This window comes from Macaca thibetana, chromosome Y (genome assembly GCF_024542745.1).
Source record: "Macaca thibetana thibetana isolate TM-01 chromosome Y, ASM2454274v1, whole genome shotgun sequence".
Classification (NCBI taxonomy): Eukaryota; Metazoa; Chordata; class Mammalia; order Primates; family Cercopithecidae; genus Macaca; species Macaca thibetana.
Genome location: NC_065599.1, coordinates 1,292,944 through 1,312,675, shown reverse-complemented (window position 1 = coordinate 1,312,675; position 19,732 = coordinate 1,292,944). Strand labels below are relative to the sequence as shown.

At 43.9% G+C, this 19,732-nt stretch overlaps 1 protein-coding gene across 1 annotated transcript in view; it reads right to left on the bottom strand.

Annotated features, from left to right (window-relative positions):
- The window catches only part of LOC126947204 (uncharacterized), a 279,674-nt gene extending 263,729 nt beyond the window's left edge, over nt 1-15,945 (bottom strand). The window contains exons 1-4 of the mRNA XM_050777923.1: nt 15,933-15,945; nt 14,771-14,857; nt 13,570-13,739; nt 7,969-8,200 (exon numbers count right to left, since the gene is read on the bottom strand). Coding sequence (XP_050633880.1) covers nt 7,969-8,200; nt 13,570-13,739; nt 14,771-14,857; nt 15,933-15,945 — 502 coding nt within the window. The remainder of the gene's footprint in view (nt 1-7,968; nt 8,201-13,569; nt 13,740-14,770; nt 14,858-15,932) is intronic.
- Between the last annotated feature and the right edge of the window lie 3,787 nt (nt 15,946-19,732).

The window sequence follows — 19,732 nt, the reverse complement described above, 5'->3', positions numbered from 1 at the left end:
GGCTGTCTTTAGCAATTCCAAGCCTGTAAACCATGTCCAGTAGTCCTGTTGAGGGGTAATGTGCACCCAGCATGAAAGCAAAGAAAAATCAAGGCTCACCTGAGAGAATGAGCTGACCAGAGCTGGAGTCCAAGAAACATTAAAAGATTTCTGTCAGAGGAACCAAAAGCCTCCTGCAAAGTGCAAACAACCTCAGCGCCCATGTTGAGACCACAACTTACAAGCTGGACACAACCAGCCTATCTATGCAAAGTCCTTTTTGCTTTCTAAAATTGGTGGCAGCAAGAAGATCTTTATAGAGAATCAGTCCTATCCAGCAACAGCCCAATGAAATACACCCTCCACAATGAGAAAGGACTTGCAGATGAAATGAAACAGAGCATAGTTTACAAGGCAAAAGCCTAATATGACTGCCTGCTTCTCATCTTACAAGAATCATGCAGCCCTCTGATAGAAGTGGGAGACCAAGAGTTTCCCTGTTGGCAGGTTAATGGCAATTTATGGTTTTGAAAGTATCACATCATCTCAGTCATTAAAATGTGACAGTGTTTAAAAGGAAACACCCATGCAATGCATTTCCATGGAAATGTTTAGTTTGGAAGATGTTGAGTCAGATCCTGGAAATTCTAGGCCAATGAGGAACACGAGTGAGGAAAAGAAGAGGCAAGTGTGGAGACCACATCCCACATAGCCTTAGTCCATCCCACACCCCTTTGGATTCCTGTATGAAAGCCCTCAAAGAGGGAGTTTGCCACGATGGCAAAACAAATGCTTCCCACACCTTGGAGTACTCACACCAGAACACAGGGCCATGGTGTGGACGGCTTTTGGAATTAAGGGAATGCAGAAATGCAGTTAGGAGTACCTTCTGTGTCATCTTTCTTCATTATTTTTGCAGGTGAAGGTGCAGGACTCCATCCACCCCTCATTAGATTGGATTCTCACCCCTGTCTGATGTTATTGTTGCTCACACATACACACAGACATCCAACACTCACAAGACTCTCACAGTAACACAGCCTGGCAGCTTCTGAAGCTCTGTGATTCTGCAGGAAGCCCCACCTGGGAGAGAGCAACCTCAGGGAACACAGGAGGGTTGTACCTACAAATCATAGTGAATTCTCTGTTTTATTGTCTTTCATTCTCTATTCCAGAATGAAATCCCAGGATGATGGTGGAGTGTCCCCTCATGATGTGAATAACTGCTTGACTGGGAACCAAATTTAAGGTAAATTCAAGGGGCCATGAGGATAGGACTGCAGTGTGTCTTTCTGGGTTTGCTGCAGGACAATGAAACATTGGTTTATGTCTGTTCTTAGGTGTGGTGTGCTCTTCTTTTTTCTAGAAAAGGTGTTTTGTTTTTGTTTTGTTTTGTTTTGTTTTGTTTGCTTTTGTTTTTGTCTTCAGAAGGAGGTGGTTTGGACCCTGGTGCATCTCAGCCAGTCTCCAAATTAACTGCAGATTCATGATCCACATAAAAATATAGAACATGGAGCCCTGCAGCAGAAGCAGAGCCAGGCAGAGGGGCCACCAAAACGTTGGGAGGCTCAAAAAAAAAGAAGCGCTGTAGGGCATTTCCCACATTCAATTAAGCAGTAAGTAATTTACTTACTTTCATGCAAACACATACACACACTAAGCCACACATATACGTAGACATCCAACACTCACAACATTCACACAGTAACACACAGCCCAGCAGCTTCTGGCGCTGTGTGATTCTGCAGGAAGCCACACCAGGGAGAGAGCAACCTCAGGGAACACAGGCAGGCTGTACCTGGAAATCACAGTGGAGTAAGTTTCAAAAAGACTTAGCCTCACAGCATCTAGGTAGGCCTGAGGCATCCTGCAGATGTTTTTTGATCTTCAGGAAATTTGTGGTTTATTCCTGGGGCTGTGCTTGATGTTTCTCAAGGCTGGCTCATGTCTGCCCTCTCCTATGATCATGGGAATATTCCATGGACCACACAGGGAAGGCAGGTGAGAGTCCACCACTGATGCACATCCACAGAGGTCTCCTTCACTGCCATGTGACAAGGACTCATCATTAGGCAATGGTGGCATTCAATGTAACACTGGCCAGCATTTACAGCTCAGGCCTAGTGTCCTGAGACTAGTGCATGAACATTCCTGAGGCAGACTCGGACGCCGGGCTGTGAGTGCTGTCAGACTGCTTATGCAGAGGAAAATGGTACAAACAGAGCTGGCCTGGTATTGGGAAACAGGTTGCCTGTGATAACCCACCATGGGACCTAGAAATCTCAACCTTAGTGCCCATTCATGACGTCTCCATGGTCAGGTCCCACTGAATGAGAAGGTGTCTCGAGACGGGGAGGCGGTCACTGAAAACTACTGTTCTGACCCAATTCCCAAAAGAGCTGTGTGCAAGACCCGAGTCCTGTGGGGGTTCAAAAATAGTCTGGTGAGAAGTTGAGTGGTCTTTGGGTGATGGAATCATACATGAAATCCCTAAGGTGCATGTAAAATAAAGGTGTCCAGGCCCTTACCCTCACTGCCTCCCTTCATTCTGGTTCTCGCAGTGGCTCTCTGGGAAAGCTAGGAACTACAACAAAGACAAGTCCATGTAGCAGCTGTGATCTCCACCTCAAATTGTCTTCTCACCAATGTAAATGACATTGAGACAGTGTCTAAGATTCTGTCTGTGGCAATAGCAAGCCTGAAAAGGATGTAAAGTAGTGAAAATCAGGGGACTATAGAACCCCATGAAATCAGCAAATTATTAAAACGTGCCTGAGAGAATGAGCAGACATGTGCTGGAGTTCAAGCAACCTCCCAAGATTTCTGTCAGAGGACCCAAAATCCTCCCATAAAGTGCAAACCACATCAGCTCCCACAAGGAGAACATGACCCACTACCTGGAGGACAGCCAGCCAACCCAAAGTCCTACCTGGAGCACAGCCAGCCAACCCAAAGTCCCGTTTGCTCCCTAAAATCCCTGATAGCCAAAAGATCTGTGGTGAGAGGCAATTCCATGCAACAACAGCCCAAGAAAAGATCCCCTTCACAATGAGATAGTACGTGTAGATGAACTGAAACAGAGCCTAGATTAAAAGGCAAAATCTAGACACAGCTGCCTGGTTCTCATCCTGATCATGCAGCCCTCCCAAAGAATTGGGAGAATAAGAGTTTCCTTGTTGGCAGATGAAATGGAAATTTACTGTTTTAAAATTATCACAACTGCCCAGTCATTAAAACATGAGAGTGTTTAGAAGAAAACACTCATGCAATGAATTCCCAAGAGGGCCGTCCTCCATGAACTGGGAAATGTTTAGCATAGGAGATGTTGAGCCAGACCCAGAAAACCCTATGCTGATGAGAAATGTGGAAGTCAATCAAAGGAGAGGCAACTGTGGAGACCACATTCCACCCAGCATCAATGCATCCTACTCCTATTTGGCTCTAGGTATGAAACCCCTCACATCAGGAGTTTGACAGGATGACTTCAGTTTGCACTACAAATGTTCTCTGCACGTTGGAATACTGCCACCTGAACACTGACCTATGGTGTCAACTGCTTGTGCAATTAGGGGAATGCAGGGATGCAACTGGAAATACCTCCTGTGTCGTCTACCTTCAACTTTTTTGTAGGTGAAGGTGTGGGACCCCATCCACCCCCTCACCAGATTTTTATTCTTACCCCATCTGTCCTTATTGTGCTCACACTCTCTGTTCCAGAAGAAAATCCCAAGACGATGGAGGAGTGCCCCTCATAACATGTAACACCTGCTCAGCTGGGAACCAAATTTGAGGTAAATCCTAAACAGGACTGCTAGTGTTTCTCCCTGAGTTGGCCACAGGACAATGAAAAACTGGTTGATGTATTTTCTTGGGTGTAGTGTGCTCCTCTTCTTTTTTGAAGAGTGGCTTTGTGTTTTTGCAAAGTGAGGTGATTTGCAGCCTAACAGGTCACAGTCAGTCACCCAATTCACTGCAGATTCAAGTTCCACAGAAAAATTAAAAACATGGATCCCAAGCAAAGCAGCAGAGACAGGCCACCAAAAATTTGGGAGATTCAAAATAAATAAATAATAAAAAAAATATAAAAGAAGGGCTGCAGTGCATTAGCCACATTTCTTTAATCAGACTCCAATTACAGGCACACACACACAATAGGATACACACAATACCATACACACATACAGCCAATGAAACACTGAGAGATGTCTGTTTTTCCATGTGGTGTGCTTCTCTTCTATTTAGAAGAGTGGATTTTATTTTTATGGTGGGAGGTGATTGGGATGTCAGCTGGTCTCAGCACACCTCCAAATTCACTGAAGATTCAAGATCCACAGAAAAATTAAAAAACACAGAACTCAGGAGGCAAGCATAGAGACACAGACAAACAGGCCACCAAAAAGTTTTGAAAAAAAAAAAAAGTGCTGAAGTGAGATAGCAACATTCCTTTAAGCTGACTCCACTTACATGGACACACACAATACCACACACGCGCGCAGACACCCAACTCTTGCAACAACCCCACAGAAACACACTGTCTGGCAGCTCCTTAAGCTGTGTGATTCTGCAGTAAACTCCATCTGGGAGGGAGCAACCCAGAAAACAAAGGCTGGCTGTACCTAGACATCACAGTGGGGCATGTTTCAAAAGGACTCACCCCTACAAATTTTAGGCTGTCCTGAAAAGTCCTGCAGATCCTTTGGGGTTTTTAAAGATTTTGTGGTTTATTCCCAGGGCTGCACTTGATGTTTCTTCAGGCTGGCTCATGTCTGCCCTCTCATAGGATCATGGGAGTATTACATAGATCACACAGAGAAGACAGGTGAGAGTCCACCACCTACTCATCTCCATGGAGGTTTCCTTCTCTGTCAAGACTTGGAGCTAAGCAATGGTGACATTCATAGTGATGCTAACCAGTGCTCACAATCAGGTCCAGTGCCCTGAGACTAGCGCATGTGCATCAGTAAGTCAGACTCAGGCGCCCAGCTGTTAAAGCTATCAGCCTGACTAAGGAGAGAATAATGGTACAGGCAGAGCCCAGCTGGTATCAGAAAAAAGGCTGCCTGCAAAAACCCACTGCAGGACTCTAAAATTCCTGACCTCAGGGTCCCTTCCAGGCTATCTCCATGGTCAGGTCTTGCTAAAGAATGAGGCCTTTTGTGACTGTGAGGTGGTCGCTAAAAACTGCTCATCTGACTCCATTTCTGAAAGAAGCTGTGTGCAGGAATTGTGTCCCTTGGGGATTGGAATATAGTCTAGTGTGTTGTTGAGAATTTGCTGGCTGATAGAAACATAGCTGAGACCCCAGAAGTGTCCGTGATAGATGGCTGGGCTCTTTACCTCACTGTCTTCCTTCATCCTGGGCCTTGCAGGATCTCTCTGGGAAAGGCAGAAACCACAACAAAGGCAAGTCAAAGTTGCAGTAGTGTTACCACACCTCGGACTGGCATCACACAGTTGCAGATGAGGTTGAGACAGTGTGTCAGAAGTGGTCTGTGGTGATGGCAAGCTGAAAAGTGTGTCCAGTAATGCTGTTAAGGAGCACTGTGGATTCCCCATGAAAGCAAAGAAAAATCAAGGCTCAGATAAGAGAAAGCTGCTTTGTGCTGGAGTCCAAGCAATATTCAATAATGGCTGTCAGATAACCCAAAAGCCTCCTGCAAAGTGCAAATATTCTCAGCCCCCACAATGAGATGTAGACCAATGAGACACAATGAGACTTGCAACACAGCCAGACTACCTGAAGTCCCTTTTGCTCCCTGAAATCCCTGACAGCTAAATAATCTGTGGCCAGAGGAAATTCTATCCAGCAACAGCCCAATGAAAGAGTTCCTCCTTGATGAGGAGGCCATGCGGACTCCATTTTCCCCTCACCAGATTGTATCATCGCCCCTATCTGCCTTACTACTGCTCACACTCTATGTAACAGGATTAAATCCCAAGATGATGGAAGAGTGCCCTGTCATGACATGAAGCACCTGCTGAGCTGGGAACTGAATTCAAGGTAAAATCATTAGGCCCTGTTGACAAGACTGCTAGTATCTCTCCCTGATGTGACCACAGGACATTGAGAAGTTAAGAGATACATGTTTTTTTGGTGTTTACCCTCTTTTGTCTAGAAGAGTGGCTTTTTTTTTTTTTTTTTTTTTTTTTTTTTTTTTTTTTTTTCAGGGAAAGGCAATTTCAATGTCAGCTTGTTTCAGCATGTCTCCTAATTCACTGAGGATTTATGAGCCACATAAAAATAAAGAAGATGAAGCCCTGTATCCCGGCCCGCGCGTGCAGCTCTGGACAGGTCCCCCTTTTTATATTTTTATGATAAGAAAACCCCTCGGGAACTGCGCCTGTCTTAGGTTGGGTCAACTCACCCCCACCTTCTAGGCCCGTCATGGGATAAGGCAGCAGCAAGGGCGGCCCTCCTGTCTTAGGCTCCGATGGAGATAGTGTCCTCTTACCCGTCATTGACTGTCCAGTTCAGCACACAGGGGAGGTGGTCTTATTAAGGCAAATAAGACTCACCATTTTCAGTCATCTCAAGGCGATGATAATGGACCTGTATAGGTTTGGCCTGGAAGGCCTCGATTTGTTGTCTGACAAATGCCATAAGCTTATTAAGGATTATAGGCCCGAGAGTGAGGAAGAGTAGAAGAGTGAGTAAAGGACCAAGAAATGGCAGGAGATAGGGGAGAAGTCCATCAAGTCCAGTCCACAAGGGATTGGCGGCCAGGCCTTTTCTGCGCTTTTCTAGTTCTTCTTGTAACGTTTTTATCTTATCTCTGACGATTCCGGATTTGTTGGCGTAAAAACAGCACTTTTCCTGTAAAGCCAAACATATCCCTGCCTGTTCTGCCGTTAACAAATCTAGACCTCTTCTATTCTGGAGAACTACTTCAGCTAACGAGTCTACTTGGTCTTGTAAATCTTGTATAGTACTGGATAAGGTCTGTACATCTGAAATTAATTGATTGGATAATTTAGTATATTGGGTTAGTGAGACTCCTAGGCCTGTGGCTCCTGTAGTAAAAGCAGTGGTGATTCCTAGTCCAGCCAACAAGGGAATAAATTGTATGGCTCATTTCGGTCTATAAATAAAATGTTCAATAGCGGGGATGGGGATAGGTTCATCTCCAGGGATGATATCAATGTCGGGGAGAAGAGTGGCCAGAACACAAAGCCCTGTCCAATTTGTAGGTAGATACGTATATGCCATGTTGTTTCCACAAACGAAAACCGAGCCATTTACAGCACACAAAGGGTTGGTGGCATTGATTATGGAGGTACAGTTGTCAAACACAACATAGCCTAAATCAATTTCTTTAGTGTTATTATATGATGGTGAAAAGAGGCAAGAGGAATTAGAAAACGTCATTGGTTGAACTAAGAGGGGGGAGGTAATAGGACAGGAATTATTTACTAAGGATTCATTTGAGTAATTGACATAGGACAATGAAAGGTTAGGTATGGCTAGAGGAATAGGGGGGGCCATTTTAAGACAAAGCCAACAATCGTGGGCCAGGCTTGTATTGGATATTTGAAGTAAATTGTAAGTAGCATTGAGGATATCAAAAGTTTGAGCATCGAGCCTAAAATTATCTCTAAGCTCAGGCAGGGCTAAAGGGTGATATTGAAGTTCAGGATATGAAGCTTTATGAATTTCTTCTAATTTTTTCTGGACGGTTTTAATTCTTGCAATATCTAATGGGCCTCCTCCATCAGAAATGTGAATGGGGGCGGTAGTGCTCCAACAAACAGGCTTTCCTTTTTGGCCGTTACAAGGAGATTGTACAAGTTTATTAGTGGATCCTAATACTTGTACGTCATTGATGCCTCCTGTTTGCGTTTTCAGTAACGTGGCCGTATAATATGTTCTATTGCCTGATTTGCATTGTTGATAGGAGGTATAACAGGAACTATGTACAGAAGATTGGAAAGAGCTACAAGGGCATTCTAGGAGCGGCCCGCTAGGTGAGGTATCTCTTGGGGTAGACTTACATTTCCATAACTGGTTTGGCATTAGGTAAGCTGTCTTGCCCGTGCAAGTCACCTGGGTGATTCTATCTGACGGAGGTTCAGATATTTGTCCCCCTCTGCAGTCACAAGGCTGGCCGTATTGTTTTCGTAATAATTCTCTTGCCTTACGAGGGTCACCAAAACCTGCATAGACTGTCACTATGTTATATAGAGCGATTATTCTCCAAAGGAATTTCATGTTAGGCTTCATTTTCTGAAAAACAAGAAGGAAATAACTTCTCAGGGAGATTTATCTTCCCTGGACTGACAATGGTTATGATTTATTTGTCTTACCAATCTTTCAGGCAGCCATCTGGCTGCATCATTTTTTTGTGAGAAGATGCATACTGAGCCTCTTCCCCAAATTAAAACTGGATCGGGGCCATGCCATGAACTATCAAGTGGATCTTTCCATTTTACCATTGCAAACTGTTTTTGAGATTCAGGATGCCAGAAACGGTCGGCAGCCGATTTTCCATGACTGTCCAAATTTAAAAAATTAAGGATAAACAGGGCATGATTGAGTATGTTTCTGGGGGTACCCTTCACGGGGTACCAGCTCCCCCCTTTTAATTTTGTGATAATAGTTTTTAATGACAGATGAGCTCTTTCTACTATACCTTGTCCTTGGGGATTATAGGGAATGCCTGTGGTATGTTTAATTTGTAGGGTATTACAAAATTGTAAGAAGGTTTTGGCTAAATAACCGGGGCCATTATCTGTTTTGATTTGTTTGGGTATTCCTAAAATAGAAAAGCAGTGTAATAAATGAGCTATGACATGTTTGGTGGCCTCTCCTGTTTGGAGAGTTGCACTGATGAATCCACTATAGGTGTCTATGCATACATGGATATATTTTAGTTGACCAAATTCTAAGTGGTGAGTAACGTCCATTTGCCAAATTTCTTTGGGGATGAGTCCTCGGGGGTTAACTCCTAGATGGGGAACAGGTAAATATGTTATGCAGTTGGTGCATTGTTTAACTATTTGTCGAGCTTGTTCTCTGGTAAGTTTAAACATAAGTCTTAAGGCTTGGGCGTTTAAATGATGTAAGGCATGTGCTTTTTGCGCTTGTTGCAAATTGTCTGTAGTGACTGTGGCTATGGTTTTTGTTGCCGTGTCAGCTGTTGCGTTACCTTGTGTTAAAGGTCCCGGTAATCCTGAATGTGCTCTAATATGCCCAAGAAATAAGGGAGTAGTCCTTTTTTGGATAAGTTGTTGACATTGTAAAAATAGGTTAGCTGTGTCTGAAATATGTTTAATTTGAGACACGGTCTCTAAGAGGGGTATTGAATGAGCCAGGTAGGCGCTGTCTGTATAAATGTTAAGTGGCTGACAAGGAAAAGCTGATAGTGCTGCAATTATAGCTTGCAATTCGACCAGCTGAGCTGATGTATAAGTGGTCTGGAACTTAACGACTACATTATTGTAAGTGTAAGCGGCAAGTCCTGTGGAAGATCCATCAGTGAAAATTAGTAATGCGTCATTGAGAGGTTCTTTACTGGTAATATGGGGAAACACAAACGCATGAAGTTTGCAAAATTGAATGAGTTTGTTAGGTGGGTAATGGTTGTCAATCGCGCCAGTGTAAGAAGCGCAAGCAATTGGCCAGGCTTCCGTATTCTGTAACAGCCAATGGATGCGTGATTGAGTGTAGGGCTGTATAATGGTAGAGGGTTCTATTCCAAAGTATTTTCTACTGTTTTCTCTTCCCAAGATAATTAGATCAGCTATGGCATCATAATAAGGCAACAAAACCTTTTTAGGGGAGGAGGGCAGGTGTACCCACATAATGGGATTGTTCTGCCAAAATAGGCCAGTAGGGGTTATTGTTGTGTTAAAAATAAGGAATATTAATGGCTGAGAATAATCAATACCGGTAACAAATTGTGTTGCAATGGCATGTTCTACCTGTTGGAGTGTTATTAATGCTTCTTTAGTAATGGACCTGGGGGATTTAGAGTCTCCTTTTAATATATCGAAAAGCTATAAAGCTCTCCTGTGGTGAGCTTTAAGTACGGTCGAAGCCAATTTATGTCTCCCAGTAATTTTTGGAAATCATTTAAAGTTTTTAAATGATCACGACGTATAACGGCCTTCTGATTAATGATTTTGGGTCCATTAATTTGGAAACCAAGATAGGTGTATGGATCTTGTAATTGTACTTTTTCTGGGGCTATTTGTAGTCCGGCTGCTGTTAACTCTTGTTTGAGTTGGGCGAAGCACTGTAAGACTTGTTCGCCAATTTCTCCTGCTATTAAAATATCATCCATATAATGTATAATATACATTTGTGCCCATGTTTTTCTGACTGGCTCTATAGCGGCAGCTACATATTTTTGACACAAGGTAGGATTATTGGCCATACCCTGAGGTAAGACTTTCCATTGATAGCGCTTCATTGGTTGTTTAAAATTTGTAGATGGAAGACTAAAGGCAAATCTTTTCTGGTCAGCAGGGTGAAGGGGAATTGTAAAAAAGCAATCTTTAAGGTCAATAATGATTTTAAAATATTTTTGAGGAATCGCAACCGGTGAAGGCAATCCTGGTTGTAAGGCACCCATAAGGATCATAGTGATATTTACTGCTCTTAAATCTTGTAAGAGTCTCCATTTACCAGACTTCTTTTTAATAACAAAAATAGGTGTATTCCAAGGGGAATTACTTTCCTCAATATGTCCTGCTGCTAGTTGTTCCTGCACTAACTGTTGGGCAGCACTTAGTTTATCATTGATTAAAGGCCACTGATCAACCCAAACGGGCTCATCTGACTTCCAAGTAATGGGGTCAGCGCACCTTTGGGGTGCAGGTATGTCAGTGGCCTGAGCTAAAAATTTCCAAACCCCTTTTTATCAAGTTGTCCTGAAACCAGTATAGGCTGTGGGATACCGTTCTCTCCTTTTCCAAGACCTTTACCAGGGGTGTATCCTTGAGTTAACATTTGTGCAGTAACTATATCATTTGGACTACACATTATAATTTTCATTTGAGAGAGCAGATCTCGCCCCCAAAGGTTAACAGGTAGGTAAGGGATGACAAATGGCTTAATGAGGCCTGAATTGTTTTCTTTATCTGTCCATATTAGGTATTTAGAACTTTGTTTAGGATTACTGCTTTGCCCAATTCCTCTCAAGTGAGTTAAAGTTTCTGTAGTAGACCAATGAGAGGGCCAATCTTCCTGTTTAATGATCGTTACATCAGCCCCTGTGTCTATTAGTCCAGTGAATGCCTTCCTGTCTAACCATAAGGTTAGAGAGGGTTTTTGATTTGTAATTGGTTGCACCCAATATATCTCTGATGATCCGAAACCTTTTATATTTCTATTAGAGTGTTGGATATTATTATCTGTTTTAACCAAAGGTAGCAGGAGTAACTGAGCTATTCTAACTCCTTGAGGGACAGTAATAATACTATCAATAGCTCTGGCCATAATTTTAATTTCTCCTTCATAATCATTATCGATAACTCCAGGGAGGACTTGTAAGCCTCTCATAGTGACACTACTTCTTCCTAAAAGTAGCCCAAAAGTGTTAGGTGGTAAGGGTCCATATATTCCGGTATTTAAGGTTTGCGGTCCCATTTCAGGTGTTAGTTTTGTGTGGGAGGTGGAACTGAGGTCCAATCCTGCACTTCCTGGGGTTGCTCTACTAAGTTTTGAAATGGATTGCTGTTGCTGGCTGGAACAAAGCTGACTGCCCCATATGCTTGTTTCGGGGCCTGAGGCTGGCCCCTCATCCCGTTTCCCTGCCTGGGGGGTAAAGGATTTCCTTGACTGTCAGTTTTAGATTTACATTCGTTTGCCCAGTGCCTTCCTCTTTTACACCTTGGGCAAAGGCCTGGGATTTTTGCTTCTGGACTCTTATTTTGGTTTTCACAGCAATCTTTTGCAAAGTGTCCCCTTTTACCGCATCTAAAACATCCCCCTTTATCTTTACCTTTGTTAATGAGGAAGTCTCTTACTGTTTGGCCCCTAAAAGCGGCGGCCATTGCTAGGCCTTGTTGATATGAGGGCCCAATATCTGAACAAAGGCGAATGTACCCTGTTAAATCTGTTTTCTTTCTATAAGGTCTGATTGCCGCTTGGCAGGCGGGGTTAGCATTTTCATAAGCTAACTGTTTAACATAATCTACACCCGTTTCTGCATTTCCAAAGATTCTACCTGCCGTGGTCGTAAGTCTATGCACAAAGTCTGAAAATGGCTCATCGGGTCCTTGTTTAACCGCTGTGAGCGAGGCCCCTGGATCTCCTTTAACGGGAAGTTTTCTCCAGGCTTTTGTAGCAGCAGCCTAGATTTGTGAGAACAGTCCAGGGTCATACTGCATTTGGGCCTGAGTGTCTGCATAATTACCTGAACCAGTTAACATATCAAAATCCCAACCGTTTCCTGCCTGTTGATTTCTTTTATCTGTATCTCTACAATTTTCAAAGAACTCTGACTTCCAAATTAAGTGGTCTCCCCCAGAAAGAACTGCCCTAACTAAGGTATTCCAGTCTGTAGGAGTGAGCCAATTCTCAGCTACAGATTCCACTATAGCAAGAGTATATGGAGCAGTAGCCCCATACTGAGAGGCAGCAGTCTTTAACTCTTTTATAATAGTAAAATCAAATCCAGTATGATGCCTCCAAGCCTGTCCCTGTTCATCTATGGTTTCAGTGACCGGAAAAACGTCTTTGGGGGAGGAGTCTTCTCTATGTCGGCTAGCAACTAACCCCCCTCTTGGAACATGTTGTCCAGGCCGCTGAAGTGGGCGCAAGGAACCCTCCATAGCGTCTGAGTTGGGTATTTTTTCATTTCCTGTTTTTAGCTTTTGGAGCCTAATTATCAATGATTGATGTAACTCTTCAAGTTTAATTTGCTCTTCTAGTTGAGCAATCTTTTGCTTTAATTCTTCTTTGGGATCTATTGCTGCCATAACAATGGGCGCAGAAGCCTCATTATGTGTCTTATTATATGGGGGTGGGTATGAAGTAAAGGGAGGCAAATCAGGGTTGTGATATTTAGCCGCCTCTTCCTCTAAATCATCCCAATTTATATCCGATTGATTAGGCTTATTAATTTCCTCCTCTTTTTGAAGCATCTGTAAAATTGGGTGTTTTTTTTGTTTGTTTTCGTGTGGTATTTCTTTATCTGTTACAGAAGGAGACTTGATTTCCTCATGATCACTTTCGAGGGAAATAAGATCCTCCTCCGTATCTTGCGGAGGCTTTGTGAGGTTAGAGCGGGAGCTAACCTTTAAAATATGCTCTGTCTGAGCGACCGCAGCCATGACTTGCGGATCGGCCTCCTTCTTATCTATTAAATCTCTAATGAGGTTCCAATAAGAGAAGGCAGTTACAGGAATTTTTTCTGGCCCAAAAGTATTATAATAGTCCTGAAAACAATCCCCTACTCTGCGCCATCTTTTAATATCAATAGTTCCTTCCTGTGGGAACCAAGGGCAAGTGTCTTTTACAAAATCAAAAAATTTAAACAAATCATTACCTTTAACCTTTACTCCTCGTATCTTTAAAGCCTCTTTTAATTGTCCTACATATATTTGATGTTGGCTTAATTCTTGTCCCATTTCGGACGCGTCACTTACCTTCGATTCTGACGCGGCAGGTTCCCGCGGTGATCGGAAGAGTTTGACTCCTTTTGTCTTTGTTAGCGGTCGACCGTCCTTTGGCGTCCTCTTCCTCACGGAGTCCCTCGTTTCCAGGTCCCTGTTCGGGCACCACGTATCCCGGCCCGCGCGTGCAACTCCGGACAGCCCTGCAGCCAAAGCAGAGCCACAGACACAGACCAATAAAAGGTTGTGAAACTCACAAAAAAGAAGGGCTGCAATGTGTTAGCCACATTCCTTTAAGCAGACTCCACCTACAGGCACATACGCACGCACACACACACACACAAACCACACACAATGCCACACACATACAAAGACATCTGACACTCCCAACACTCCCATGGAAACACACAATCTTGCAGCTCCTGAAGCTGCATGGTTCTGAAGGAAGCCCCACCTGAGAGAAAGAAATACTGAGGAACACAGGCAGACTGTATCTAGAAATTATAGTGGGGCAAGTTTCAAAAAAACTCACTCCTGAAACGTCTAAAAGGGCCTGAGGATTCCCCTGAAGATTCTTTTGGATCATTTTTTATTTCATGGTTTAGTTTAGTTTTAAGGCTGTGCTTGAGGTTTCTTCAGGCTGACTCATGTCTACCGTCTCCTAGGATCATGGGACAACCACGTGGATACCACAGAGAAGACAGGTGAGAGTCCACCAGTGATGATCCTCCATGTAGGTCTCCTTTTCAGCCAAATCACAAGGACTTGTCGCTAGGCAATAGTGACACTTATCAGGATGCTAGTCAGAGCTCACAATCAGGCCTGGTGCCTTGAGAGTAGAGCATGCACATCCATGAGGTAGGCTCATGTGCTGGCTGTCAGAAATGTCAGCCTGCCTAAGCAAAGGAAAATGGTACAGGCAGAGCAGGTTTCGTATGGGCAAAAATGCTCCCTGTAAAAAACAAAACAAAACAAAACAAAGCAAAAAACAAAAACAAAAAAAAACACTACAGGACTATGGGACCCTGAAAGTCTCAACCTCATGGTACCTTTGGGCCATCTCTATGGTCAGATCCCACAGGAGAGGAAGGCATTTTGAGACTGTATGGTGGTCGCTGGAAATTGCTCTTCTGATTCCATTCTTGATAGAGGCTGTGTGCAAGAATGAGGTGCCTTGGGGATTGGAATATGGCCTAATATGTTGCTGAGGGTTCTTTCCATGGTATTATAATACCTGAAATCCCAGAGGTGAGTGTCAATGAAGGATGTCTGGGCTCTTGTCCTCTTTGTCTCTCTTCATCCTGGTCCTCACAGGTCCTCTCTGGGAAATGCAGAAACCCCGAACAAGGCAAGTCCAAGGAGTAGCAGTGTTCTCACACCCCAGACTAGCCCCTCATGTGTGCATATGAGGTTGAGACAGTTCTCAGAGGCCCTCTGGTGTGATTACAAGCTGGAAATTGGTGTCCAGTAGTGCTGTGGAGGGGCACTGTGGATTCCTTATGAAAGCAAAGAAAAATAAATGCTCACCTGATATATCCAGCTGCCTTGGGCTCTAGCCTAAACAATGTTCAATGATTCCTGTCAGAGGACCCAAAAGCCTTCTGCAAAGAGCAAACCACCTCAGTCCCCACACTATAAGGCAAAGACCCAAAACATGGAGCACAGCCAGCCTACCTGAAGTCTCTTTTGGTCTCTGAAATCCGTGGCAGCTAAATTATCTGTGGCCAGAGGTAGATCCATTCAACAACAGCCCAATGAAAGAATCTCTCCACAATGAGAAGACTGTGCAGACGAGAGGCTAGATCACCAGAAAAACATGGGACACAGCTGCCTGCCTCTCATCCTACAGGAATCATGCAGGGATCCTATAGAAGTGGAAGAAAAAGAGTTTCATGTTGGCAACTGTGACAGAAGTTTATGGTTTTAAGAACATCGAAACTGTCCAATTGTTAAAATATCCAGTGTTTTAGAAGGAAATAGTCATGCAACACATTTCCTTGAGGATCGTTCTCCATGAACTGGGAAACATTTAGTTTTCCGAGTCATTGAGACAGGCCTAGGAAACCCTATGCCGACAAGGAACATGGAAGTCAGGAAAAGAAGAGGCAAGTGTGGAGGCCACATTCCACCCAGCATCAATTCATTCCACTCTCATTTGGCTCTGGGTATGAAAACTCTCAAATTGAAAGTTTGCCAAGTTGGCCTCACTTTGCACTCCAAATGTTCCTTGCACATTGGGGTACTCCCAACGGAACACTGGGCCATGGTGTGGACTCCTTGTGCATCTAAAACAATACAGGGATGGATATGGAAGCACCTTCTGTGACATATGTCTTTATTTTTCTTGCAGACAAAGTTGCAGGATCCCACCCACCCCTCACCAATTTTATACTCACCCCTATCTGACATTATTCCTGCTCAAACTCTGTGTCCTGGGATAAAATCCTGAAGATGGAGGAGTGCCCCTTCCTAAGGTTAAATACCTGCTCAGCTGGAAACTGAATTTGAGGTAAATTCAAAAGGCCATGTTGAAAGGATTGCTAGTGTCTCTCCTTGGGTTGGCCACACAAGAAAACACTGGGAGATGTTGTTTTTTGGTGTGGTATGCTCCTTTTCTTTCTAGAAGAGTGGCTTTTCTTGTAGAGGAGGTGATTTGGATGCCAGCCGTTCTTGGCCTGCCATCCTGGCACACTCCTGATTTGAGGGCTTTAATACCTAGAGCCAAATAGAGAGGAATCAATTGATGCTGAGTGGGATGTGGCCTCCATACTTGCAGAACCACACGCTTAGGAGATGCCAGGCTGTGTGTTTCTGTGGGAATGTTGTGAGAGTTTCTTTTCTGTGTGTGTATGTGGGTGGGTTTGTGTGGGTGTGTGTCTGTTTCTGTAAATGTTAGTCAGTTTATACGAATGTGTCTAATACACTTCAGTCCTTTTTTTTTAATCTTAAAACCTTTTGGTGGCCTCGCTGTGTGGCTCTGCTAGGCTCTGGGGCTCAGTGTTCTTTTTTTTTTTTGTAGATCAGGAATCCACAGCAAATTGGATGGCCCCAATTTGCACTGCAAATATTTCTTGCAAGTTGGAGTACTCCCACCTGAACACCGGCCTATGGTGTGGACTGCTTGTTGTGGAACTAAGTGAATTCAGGGATGAAGTCAGAAGCCCTTTTCTGTCATCTGTATTCTTTTTTTTCCTCTTTTTTTCTTTCTTTTTTTTTTTGCAGGTGAAGTTGCATGACCCAATCCACCTCACGCCAGATTGTATTTTTACCCCTATCTGACCATATTGCTTCTCACATTCTACATCCCATATGAAATCCCAAGAAGTTGGAGAAGTATCCCCTCACGGCATGAAGCACTTACTCAGCTGGGAACCAAATTCGAGGTAAATTCAAGTGACCTTGTTGACAGGACTGCCAATATCTCTCCCTGGGGGAGAGGGTTGGCCACAAAACAATGAAACACCTGAAGATGTCTGATTTTGGTGTGGTATGCTCCTCTTCCTTCTACAAATGTGGCTTTTTTTTGTGTGTGTGTGTGCAAGGGGTAGTGATTTGGATGCCCACAGGTCTTAGCATGCCTCTTAACTCACTGCAGATCAATGATCCACAGAAAAATGAAGAACAAAAGGCCCCACAGCCCAAGCAGAGCCATGCAGAGTGGCCACCAAAAAATTGGGAGATGGGAAAAAAAAGAAATGCTGAAATGTGTTAGCCACATTCATTTAAGAAGACTACATTTATAGGCACACACACACATGCACACCATGCCACAAACACACACAGACATCCAACACTCACAACACTCCCAAAGAAACAAACAGGTCTGTAGCCCTTGAGGCTGCTTAGTTCCACAGGAAGCCCCACCTGGGAGAGAGCAACCCTGGGGAACACAGGTCGATGTACCAGAAATCATAGTGAAGCGAGGTCATAGAAGAATCACCCCTACAACATATAGGCAGGCCTGTGGAATCCCACAGATCTTTATGGAGGGCTTGGGGGGAATTTGCTATTTATTTCTGGAGCTCTTCTTGACATTTCTTCATGCTGGATCACTTCTGTCCTTTCCTAGGATCATGGGACTATCCCATGGATCACACAGAAAAGACAGGCAAGAGTCCACCACTAACACACTTCCATGGATCCCTTTATCTCTGCTAAGCAGCAGAGTCTTGTTTATAGGCAAGATGGTGACATTCATTGTGATGCTATCCAGAGCTCACAGTCATGCCTGGTGCCCTGAGACTACTGCAGGCACATTCATGCAGCATAGTTGGGTGTCCAGCTGTCAGAGGTGTAAGCCTGCCGAAGAAGAGAAAACTGGTACAGGCTGCGCCAGCCTAGTATCAGAAAAGAGACTGCAAGAGAAAACAAACTGTGGGACCCTAAAAGTCCCAACCTCAGAGCCCATTTGGTCTCTCCATGGTCAAGTACCACTGGAGGAGAAGATTTTCGAGACTGTGAGGTGGTCACTGCAAACTGTTCTCCTGACTCTATTCCTCAAAGAGGCTGTGTGCAAGAACTGGGTCCCATGGGGATTGGAATATAGTCTGGTGTGTTGTAGAGAAATCCTTGGCTGATAGAATCATACCTGAGACTTCAGAGGTAACAGCAAAAGATGGCTGGGCTCTTGATCTCACTGCATCCTTTCATCCTGGGCCTGACAGGGGCTCTCTGGGAAAGGCAGGAACCATGAAAAAGGCAAGTCCAAGTCAGAGCAGTGTTTTCACACCTCGAACTGGCCTCTCGCTTGTGCAGATGAGTTTGAGATAATGTCTCAGAGGCCATATGTTACAATGAAAAATGTGAAAATGGTGTCCACTAGTGCTGTTGAGGGGCACCGTGGATTCCCAATGAAATTAAAGAAAAATCAAGGCTTGCCTGATAGAATGACCTGCCTTGTGCTGGAGTGCAAGCAAAGTTCAATGATTCCTGTCAGAAGACCCAAAAGCTTCCCTCAAAGTGCAGATGACCTCAGCCCCAAAAATGAGTCAATGACCCACAACCTGGAGTTCAGCCCACTTAACTGAAGTTCACTTTGGTCTCTGAAATCCCTGGCAGCTAAATAGTCTGTCATGATAGGCAGTCTCATCCAGCAGCAACCCAAGGAAAGAGTCCTTTCACAATGAGAAGTTTGTGTATATGAAATGAAACAGAGGCTAGATTACCAGGCAAAAGTCAGACACGGCTGCCGATTTCTCATCCTACAGGAATCATGCAGCTTTACAATAAAAGTGGGAGGACAGGAATTTCCTTGTTGGTGGCTGTAACAGGCATTACAATGTATAAATATCAAAGGTGCCCCGTCATTAAAACGTGACAGTGTATAGAAGGAAAAACTCAGACAATGGATCCCTATGAGGATTGTTCTCCATGAACTGGGAAAGGTTTAGGGTGGAAGACATTGATTCAGACCCAGGAAACCCTAGGCAGATGAGTAACATGGAAGTCACGAAATAATAATAATAATAATAATAATAATAATAATAATAATAATAAGAAGAAGAAGAAGAAGAAGAAGAAGAAGAAGAAGAAGAACAAGAAGAAGAAGAAGAAGAAGAACAAGAAGAAGAAGAAGAAGAAGAACAAGAAGAAGAAGAAAAACAAGAACAAGAACAAGAACAAGCAGCAGCAGCAGTAGCAGTAGCAGCAAGTGTGGAGCCCACATCCCACCAGGCATCAATCCATTCTACTCCCATTTGGCTCTGGGTATGAAAGTCCTATAATTGAGAGTTTGTCAGGATGACCCCAATTGGCACTTTAAATATTCTTTGCACTTTGGAGTACTCTCACCTGAACACCAGGCCATGGTGTGGACTACTTATGTAATTAAGCGAATGCAGGCTGGTAGCATCTTCTGTGTCATATGTCTTCATTTTTTTTTTCAAGTGATGTTGCCGGATGCCATCCACCCCTCACCAGACTGTATCCTCACCCATCTGACCTTATTGCTGCTCACACTCCATGTCACAGGATGAAATCCCGAGATGATGGAGGAGTGCCTTCTCACAATGTGAAGCACCTGCTCGCTTAGGAAGTTAGGTAAATTCAAGGGGCCTTGTGGATAGAACTGTTAGTGTCTTTCCCTGGGTTGGCCACAGTACAATGAAAAATGGGAAGATATCTGATTAACTGCAGGCTCATGACTGACAGAAAAATAAAGAAGTCAGAGCCCTGTAGCCTAAGCAGAGCCACACAT